The sequence below is a fragment of the Delphinapterus leucas genome, chromosome 1 (genome assembly GCF_059928025.1).
Source record: "Delphinapterus leucas isolate spDelLeu-1000000601 "Yukka" chromosome 1, BTC_Dleu_Yukka2, whole genome shotgun sequence".
NCBI classification, from domain to species: Eukaryota; Metazoa; Chordata; class Mammalia; order Artiodactyla; family Monodontidae; genus Delphinapterus; species Delphinapterus leucas.
In genome coordinates this window covers 75821160-75831398 of record NC_143129.1, presented here as the reverse complement: position 1 = coordinate 75831398, position 10239 = coordinate 75821160, and the positions used below count along the sequence as shown (strand labels likewise).

Here is a 10239-nt window from a genome sequence, read left to right as displayed (position 1 = left end):
CTAGTTCTTCTTTTCCTTCCCCATTTGTGGTTGGATAAACTGAAATTCACCTGCTATGTCTGAACATTACTCATTCTTTCATTCCACTTTCTGATCAAGTTGAGATAGCTGAAGTTTACCATATTTTTCACTTTTGGAGAGCTGTTTTCCTTAGGCTTGTAGTGCGCAAGGAAAACTCAATAATCCATAAGTAAGATACAAGGGGAAAAAAACAGATAATTCCTTAATCCTTAGCTAGAGAGATAATATGTTCTTGGTTTTGGAAAAAAGTCTTCTAATTGGTCATCAGTTGTTCTGTTCCATATTTAGCCTTAATTCTTATTTTGGCAGGTGTTTTTGGAGAAAATGAATGAGTTCCACCAAACATCTGGAAATGCCTGCCACCTGTAGGCTTTGCGCTGAGTTCCCCGTGCATTTCTCCCTCCTTGGATCCTGGCCTCTGGCTCTGACTCTGGCTCTCCTAATAACATGACCATGGAATGGGTCAATGAGACCTTGATGAGAGAGTTTGTCTTCCTTGGCTTCTCATCTCTGGCTGGGCTGCAGCGGCTGCTCTTCATTGTCTTCCTGCTTATCTACCTGTTCACCCTGGGCACAAATGCCATCATCATTTCCACCATTGTCCTGGACAGAGCCCTCCATACCCCTATGTACTTCTTCCTTGCTGTACTCTCCTGTTTTGAGACTTGTTACACCTTCATTCTTGTACCCAAGATGCTGGTTGACCTGCTGGCCCAGAAGAAGACCACCTCCTTCTTGGGCAGTTCTATCCAGATGTTTTCCTTCCTCTTCTTAGGTTGCTCTCACTCCTTCCTGCTGGCAGTCATGGGTTATGATCACTATGTGGCCATCTGTAACCCTCTGCATTACACAGTGCTCATGGGTTATGGGGTGTGTGTGGGACTTGTGGCTGCTGCCTGTGCTTGTGGCTTCACTGTCTCACTGGTCACCACCTCCCTGGTATTTCACTTGCCATTCCGCTCCTCTAACCAACTACACCACTTCTTCTGTGACATTTCTCCTGTTCTCAAGCTGGCATCTCATCACTCTCGCCTCAGTCAGTTGGTCATATTCATGCTTGGTGTGTTTGTCTTGGTTATTCCACTGTTACTTATCCTGGTTTCCTATATCCGTATCATCTCTGCCATTCTAAAAATCCCATCCTCTGTTGGAAGATACAAAGCCTTCTCTACTTGTGCCTCCCATCTCATTGTGGTAACCGTTCATTATGGTTGTGCCTCTTTCATCTACTTAAGGCCCAAATCCAATTACTCTTCAAGTCAAGACACCCTAATATCTGTGTCTTATACCATCCTCACTCCATTGTTCAATCCAATGGTTTACAGTCTGAGGAATAAGGAATTCAAATCAGCCGTTCGAAGAACAATGGTCCAGACTTCATATCCTGTTAATTAAAGAGCCAGTTATTAACTGTTCAGTTAATTGTATGCCTTTTACGTGCCAAGTAAAATGTGTGCTTTCAAATATTTTCTCATTTAAACGTAGAACATGCTGCAATGTAAAGACATTTTTCATATGAAGAGAATGAGGCTCAAAGAAGATAAGACATTCTGGCTTTCTGCCATGAGTAATGCTCTGAGAAGGCTATGTAGATATGTGAAAAGATTACTCATTTCCAGAATAAATTTCATCACATTTTACTGCTGTAAAGATTTATTATTCAAAAACAAATAAATCCATTGATGAGAGCAAAGATGCACCAAAGCTGTCTAGTTCAGAGGAACAGAAGAATATATGACTATCTATTCCTACCCCTCCTGGTATTAGTTCTTCCTTGCCAGAAGAAAACAGGCAACCTTGGTCCCCTCCATTCAACAGCAAACTTTAGTGTCTCTTTTTGGTCCCTGATTCCCCCCCCCACCCCACACCAAATCTACATATTGAAATGGCTTTGCCTTTACTTGGGATTGTTTTGTCATTTCCTTGTTTGAGACTGGAACCTTATTATGGAGTTTCCTTCCTATATACATATGCCCTTCTAATATCATCCTGTCATAGGCCCCAAATTCATTCCCTGAATATCATACCTATTTATTCTCTTCAAGGCAGCTGCTAACATGGAATAATTGCTGAAGTATCTCAAGTAATCTAGCAAAGGGGTAGAGTTAATATTAATAGGATGAAGAGCAAGACTTCCCTAATGTCCAGAAAATCCATGGAAAAGTTCTTCAGTGACTCCTCTGTCCATAGAGGATGAAGCCAAGGATTTATCACCTAGTCCCCGCCACCTCTGTGGCATTATTATTTCTAACATTATTATTATCCATTTCTCATATGTGTCTTGTTGTGCCCTCTGAAGCTAATCCACTATTTGCTGGTCCTCAAAGTAACATGATTCTGTAGTCTGCCATGTTTTCTCACGTGCTGCTTCTTCTCTGGAAGAATAATTTTAAAAAAAGAGTGGTGAAGTCACGTTCAGGTGTGTGGCTGCCTACATGGATGAGCTGACCTTCACCAAGACAGGACATGAAGGTGGCTGAGCCAGCTCGGCAGCAGAAGATGGCAGAATAAGGAAGGCTATTCATAGCACAAACTTCTCTTTAGTTCCAGGCACGGTACCAGGAACAGGGTCGACAAGGTTGCTTTTAATATAATGAATCTGAATTTCCTGAAGGCACAGATTTTATATTAAACACAAGCTTGTCAACACGATTTGGTTTTCTTCAATATTCTTTATTGAAACTATTCTGAGATATAAAGGAATTTTTCCTTCAAGAGAAGCATGGGAAGTCAAACCCAACAAGATCCCCAAATTCTATTTTATTTCTATGGGAGTAATTTTGCTTAGCCCTGTTCAACAGCTGTGCTCTCCTTGACCAAATCTGTTCAGTCATTACACCAAATTATGCCTTTGTTCACAAAGGGATGGAGTGAGGTAACATGAAGACATCTGCATTAATCCAATCTTAATACTAATAACATCACTCAAAGGATAAACCATACATTTGGATTCCTGTAAAGAAAGGCACTTCCACAAATTTCTATTTCATACAACATGGAATTAAAAGTCTAAAACTTACTTGGCATAAAGTTAAATATTTCCGAGCTCTAACAGAAAGTCTTACAGTCTTATAGTGACATTCTTAAGATCTTTACCCTGAGGCAATAGTTTCCTGAAATATCTTGAGTTTAATCTTTCCCTTGAAGCCATTTCTTACTTTCAGAATATTTGCTGGGAGAGATTGGGGATTGGATGGGAAAAGCTTTATTTTCAAACCTAGGAAGTTCTGGATTCTTTATAGTTCTTCTAAATTCTTCTCAGAAGCTTAACGACACCTTATTTTGTTCATTTCTTTCTTCTCATATGTTATCATTGATCGGCACTTTCTATAATCTTCCTAGAAATTTCTCATGAGTTTAATAAATGATCTTTCTGTGTTCCAGGCTATAGTAATGCAAACTTTCCAAGAAAGCACGTAAATGCCCCCTTTTACCAAACTATAATAAGCAGCTTCCTCTCTGTCCTTCAAATGCTTACCAACAGTGGCCTCAAGGCTCTTACACCTTTCAGTGATAGATTCCTTAAGGCTTTACAGATTTTCCTACCATCAAGTCCAAACTCAGTGCCATATTTTTAAAGTTTTAATTATAATAGCACCCTGACTTTAGATACCAAATTCTGTTCTAGTTATTTATTTCCAATTAGCAAACTACCCTGTAGTTTAGCTAAGATAACAACAGTTATTTATTTTACACACAAATCCAAAATTTTGGCAGGGCTTCATGGGACAGCTTGTATCTACCTTTTGTAAGGTCACCTTGGTTGGTCCAACTAGGGCTGAAGGGCCATTTACAAAATTTGTCACTTATGTGGCTCCTTAGTTCATGTTAAATGTTGGTTGTGTGCAAATCTGGGACTATTGAGTCTTGGTTTCTTACCACATGGATTTTATAAGTACTGCTTGGGCTTGCATGGTGGCTAGAGTAGGATATCAAGATGGCAGAGTAGGAGGACACCAAGCTCACCTTGCTCCACCCACACATCAAAAATACAGATACATGTGGAACAATTCTCAGAGAAAACAAACTGGAGGCTATCAGAAAGACTGTTATACAACCAAGACTGTAAGAAAGATCTACACAGGGCTGGGTAGGGAGGGAAGAGAAGTGATCAGGTTGGGACATGCACCCCTCGGAGGGGAGATTACACAGGCTCAGAATAAGTCTGAACCACATATTGGATGCCACAGTCCTGAGGTCTGACACCAGGAGGACGAGATCCCTTAGCTGGTTTGAAAACCATGAGGACTGACAGCAGGGCTCTAGAACCTAGATGCTCCTCATGAAGAGCATGTACATGCTTGCTTACACCCAAAACAAGGTGGAAGAAGCAGAGTGACAATGCCCAGAACTCTGGCCAGTTTTCCACAACCACCCCAGTGCTCACCCCAGCCCTGCTCTAGTCCCTCTTGCTCTGCAACACAGCTCCACACTAGGATGAAGGTGCTGCAGCAGAGGAGAGGGCACAGTTTCAGGGGACAGAGCCAGCTCAGACCCAGCACAGCATTCAAACTGGGTGCTAGCAGACATTACGGCATTCATGGGAGCAGCAGGTCAGAAGTAGTCAGAATTCTGCCTGATGCTGGGACAGCCCCAGCCTATGCCCTTACTCATGCCAAATCAGTTAAATGTAATAGATATACACAGGACATTCCATCCAAAAACATCAGAATATATGTATATATTTTTCCAAGTATACAGGGAACATGCTCCAGGATAGATCAAATACTAGGCCACAAAACAAGTCTCAACAAATTTAAGGGGACAGAAATTATATCAAGTATTTTCTCTGGTTCTAATAGTATGATACTAGAAATCAGTTATGGTAAGAAATATGGGAAAACCACAAACATGTAGAGACAAAACAACATGCTACTAAAGACCCAGTGGGTCAATGAAGAAATCAAAGAAGAAATCAGAAAATACTGCAAAACAAATGAAAATAAAAACACACCTTCCAAAATCTAAGGGATGCAACAAAAGCAATTTTAAGAGGAAAGTTTATAGTGATACAGTCCCACCTCAAGAAAGAATAAAAATCTCAAATAAACTACCTAATATACCATTTAAGGGAACTAGAAAAAGAAGAGCAAACAAAGCCACAGTCAGTCAGCGAAGGAAAGATAATAAAGATGAGAGAGAAAATAAATTAAATAGAGACCAAAAAAAATAGAAAAGATAAATGAAACCAAAAGCTTGTTTTTTGAAAAGATTAAAAAAAAATTATAAGCCAAGCTCAACAAGAAAAAAGAGAGAGGACCCAAATAAACAAAATAAAATTTGAAAGAAGAGAAATAACAGCTGATGTCACAGAGATACGAACAAATCATTAGAATACTATGAACAGTTAAATGCCATCAAATGGGCTAACCTAGAAAACGTGGATAAATCTCTAGAAATATACATCTCCCAAGACTGAATCAGGAGGAAATATACAATCTAAACAGACATCATTATAAGTGAAATTGAATTTGTAAAAAAAAAAAAAAGAAAACTCCCAGCATACAGAAGTCCAGGACAAGGTGGCTCACAGGGCAAATTCTATCAAACACATAAAGAAGAGCTAATGCCTATTATCAAACTATTCCCCCAAATTGGAGAGGATGGAACATCCCCAATTTTATGATACAGGACCCTCATTACCCTGGTACCAAAACCAGAAATAAAGAAAATTCAGCCAGTATCTCTGATGAATGTAGATGCAGAAATTCCCAACAAAATTTAGCAAACCTAATTCAACAATATATAAACAGGGTCATATATCATGATCAAGTGGGATTTATTCCAGGGATACAAGGATGGTTCAATATCTGCAGATCAATCACTGTGATACAGCACTTTAACAAAAAGGAAGGGTAAAAATCACATGATTACCTCAATAGATGAAGAGAAAGGATTTGAAAAAAATTAATATTTATTCATGATAAAACTATAAAACTCTTATTGAAGTTGGTATAGAGGGAGAATATCTTAACATAATAAAGGCCATTTATGACAAACCCACAGCTAACATAATACTCAATGGTAAAATGCTGAAAGCTTTTCCTCTAAAATTAGGAACAAGACAATGATGTCCAGCCTCACCACTTCAATTTAACATAGTGTCAGAAGTTCTAGCCACAGCAGTCAGACAACAAAAAGAAATAAAATTCATCCAAATTAGAAAAGAGGTAAATTGTCATTATTTTCAGTTGACATGATACTATATATAGGAAGCCCTAAAGTCTCCACAAAAAATATTAGACCTAATAAATTAATTCAGTAAAGTTGCAGGATACAAGATTAATACACTGAAATTTGTTGCTTTTCTATACACTAATAATAAGCTGTCAGAAAGGGAAAGCAAGAAAACAATTCTGTTTAAAACCACATCAAAAATAATAAAATAAATAGGAATAAACTAAACCAAAATGTGAAAGAGCTGTACTCTGAATACTGTAAAACAATGATGAAGGGAATTGAAGAAGATACAATGAAATGGAAAGATATCCTGTGTTCATGGATTGGAATAATTAATATTATTAAAATGTCCATACTACTGAAGGCAATCTACAGATTCAATACAATTCCTATCAAAATTTTCATGACATTTTCACAAGTAGAACAAGTATGAAGTAGAGCAAATAACCCTAAATTTTATATGGAACCACAAAAGACCCTAAATAGCCAAAGCAATCTTGAGATAAAAGAACAAAGCTGGAGGTATCACACTCCCTGACTTCAGACCATACTACAAAGTTATAGTCATTAAAACAGTATGGTACTGGCACAAAAACAGACACATATATCAATGGAACAGAATAGAGATCACAGAAATATACCTATATACCTATGATCAATTAATCTACAACAAAGGAAGCAAGAATATACAATGAACAAAAGACAGTCTCTTCAATTAGTGGCACTGGGAAAACTGGACAGCTACATGTAAAAGAAAGAGATTAGAACATTTTCTCATACCATAAAATAAACTCAAAATTGATTAAAAACTAAATATAAGACTGGAAACCATAAAACTTCCAGAAAAAAATATAGGTAGAACATGCTTTGACAGAAATTGTAGCAATATTTTTTTTGGCTCTGTCTCCTACAGCAAAAGAAACAAAAGCAAAAATAAATGAATGGGACCTAACTAAATGTAAAAGCTTTTGCACAGAAAAGGAAACCATTGACAAAATGTTTTCCCTACTGAATGGGAGAAAATATGTGCAAATGATGTGACCAATAAGGGGTTAATATCCAAAATATATAAACAGCTCACACAACTCAATATAAAAAAAGATTAAAAAATGGGCAGATGACCTGAATAGACATTTTTCCAAAGAAGACATACAGATGACAAACAGGCACATGAAAAGTGCTCAACATCACTAATAATCAAAGAAATGCAAATCAAAACCACGAGATATCACCTCACTCCTGTCAGAATGGCTATCATCAAAAAGTCTGCAAATAACAAGTTGGAAAGTATGTGGAAAAAAGGGTACCCAGCACACTGTTTATTGGAATGTAATTGGTGCAGTCACTATGGAAAACACTATAGAGTTTCCTCAGAAAACTAAAAATAAAACTACTACATGATCCAGTAATTTCACTCCTTGGCATATACCTGAAGAAAATGAAAACACTAATTCAAAAATATACATGCACCCCAATGTTCATAGCACCTTTATTTATAATAAACCAACCTATGGAAGCAACTTATGTATCCATCAACAGATGAATGGATAAAGAAGATGTGAGGTATATATATAAATATATATACATACAAGGGAATATTACTGTCACAAAAATAATGAAATTTTGCCATTTGCAATAACATGAATGGACCTGGAGGGTATTATGCTTAGTGAAATTAGTCAGACAAAGACAAATATTGTATGTTATATTTATATGTGGCATCTAAAAAAATAAAACAAACAAGTGATTATAACAAAACAGAGAGACTCACAGATATAGAGAACAAACTAGTGGTTACCAATGGGGAGAGAGAAGGCAGGATGGGCTAGATGGGGGTAGGAGATTAAGAAGTATAACTTACTATGTATAAAATAAATAAGCTATCAGTATATATTGTACAACAGAAGGAATATAGCCAATATTTTATAATAACTGTAAAGGGAGTGTAATCCACAATAAAATTGAATCACTATGTTGTATACCTGAAACTAATAGAATATTGTAAATCAAATAAACTTCATTAAAAAAACATGTAGGGAATAAAAGTTGATGTTCCAATACGGCCAAGTGACACATGAAAAGATGCTCAGCATCACTAATTATTAGACAGATGCAAATCAAAACTAAAATGAGGAATCACCTCACACAGATCAGAATGTCCATCATCAAAAAGTCTACAAATAATAAATGCTGGAGAGGGTGTGGAGAAAAAGGAACCCTCCTACACTGTTGGTGGGAATGTAAATTGGTACAGCCACTGTGGAGAACAGTATGGAGATTCCTTAAGAAACTAAAAATAGAGCTACCATATGATCCAGCAATCTCACTCCTGGGCATATATCCAGAGAAAAACATGGTTTGAAAGGATATATGCATCCCAATGTTCATTGCAGTTCTGTTTACAATAGCCAAGACACGGAAGCAACCCAAATGTCCATCGACAGATGAATGGATAAAGAAGTACATATGGTACTTGTATATTGTGGTACATATATACAATGGACTATTACTCAGCCATTAAAAAGAATGAAATAATGCCATTTGTAGCAACATGGATGGACCTGGAGATTATCATACTAAATGAAGTAAGTCAGACACAGACAAATATCATATGATATCACTTATATGCAGAATCTAAAAAATATGATACAAACGAACTTATTTACAAAACAGAAACAGCCTCACAGACTTAAAGGATGAACTTATGGTTACCAGGGTTAAGGGTTGGGGGGAGGGATAGATATGGAATTTTGTATTGACATTTACATACTACTATATTTAAAATAGATAACCAACAAGGACTCACTGTATAGCACAGGGAACACTGCTCAATACACTGTAATGGCCTATATGGGAAAATAAATTGAAAAAGAATAGATACATGTGTATGTATAACTGAATCATTTTGCTGTACACCTGAAATTAACACAACATTGTTAATCAACTCTATTCCAATATATAAAAAATAAGTTGAAGAATTAGGAAGTAGGAATTAGGAAGTAGAAGCTGACAGGCTCTAGAGACCAGAGTTTATAAACCAATATAGCATCAATTTTGCTATAATCTATTGGAACAAATAGTCATTCAGCCCACCCAGATTCAGGGGAAATATATGGCTTTCAGATGAATCGTCTCACTGAAAGATTTCCTGAAGATCTAGCCATGGTCCCAATCTGTGACATAACTGAAGGAGAGAGAAGCCACCAAGTCCTAGTCATCAAATTCTTACTTAATACCTTGGAATTTTCTTCTCCTCTTCATGCCTGCAGCATCTCTGATATAATTTATACAAGAGCAGATCACATGAGCCCCTGAGAGAGACATCTATGAGTGTGTAGTATTTCCCCATTTCTAGCCCGAAGTGTCTGGACTCACTGGCAGAGGGAATAAATATGCAATGTGAAAGTAGGAGGTAGACTCCTGAGAAGTCTCAGCTAATACCTAAAACAGGGCACTATGACATCTTACTCCAGAACCCAAATTTTTTTTCTTTATTTATTGAACAAATATCAATCATGCTCATGTTATATTCCAGGAGCAAATAAGTTTCTCATGTGTCTGAAAGACCTATCTTGCTTCTGCCCTTATAATTTTCTTCCTCTATTTTTTGTATCTTTCTTCCTCTCTTCTAACTTTCAGAAATGTGAATATGAAATGGATATTTTTCTCAAAACTAAGAATAAAAACTTAGTCATTAGGTAGGGATACTCAAAGGAGGTAATTAACAAATTACCTGTCTGTTTTAACAAATAGAACCAAGAAAACCTCCACCTCTCTAATAAGTCACCAGAGAATTTCTGGGAGGAAACCAACTAATTTCCACAGTATATTAGAAAGGGCCTTTTCTTTGACCAACTAATTCTTATAGTGTATTACCATAGTTCTACTTGCTAATTGGGGAAATTATGGACAAGCATTGTGCAAATGTGGTAATTAGATCCCTATGGAGATAAACATTTAAATTACTAACCAAGGCACTGAAGTCATTGCTAATGTATAAAGGAAGACCATTGTCGTACTCATTGAGGACATACCTAA

General features: G+C 36.9%; 1 protein-coding gene across 1 annotated transcript; it reads left to right on the top strand.

Moving 5' to 3' along the window:
- The first annotated feature begins 316 nt into the window (after positions 1–316).
- On the top strand, positions 317–1416 carry LOC111167146 (olfactory receptor 10K1). Its single transcript, XM_022559623.2, has one exon. It carries the CDS (start codon positions 469–471, stop codon positions 1414–1416), a length of 948 nt encoding a protein of 315 aa, XP_022415331.1. The 5' UTR covers positions 317–468.
- The last annotated feature ends 8823 nt before the right edge of the window (positions 1417–10239 follow it).

Bases quoted from the DNA above. Each gene is read 5' to 3' on its own strand.
- LOC111167146 (XM_022559623.2), top strand. From the start codon at position 469: ATGACCATGGAATGGGTCAATGAGACCTTGATGAGAGAGTTTGTCTTC.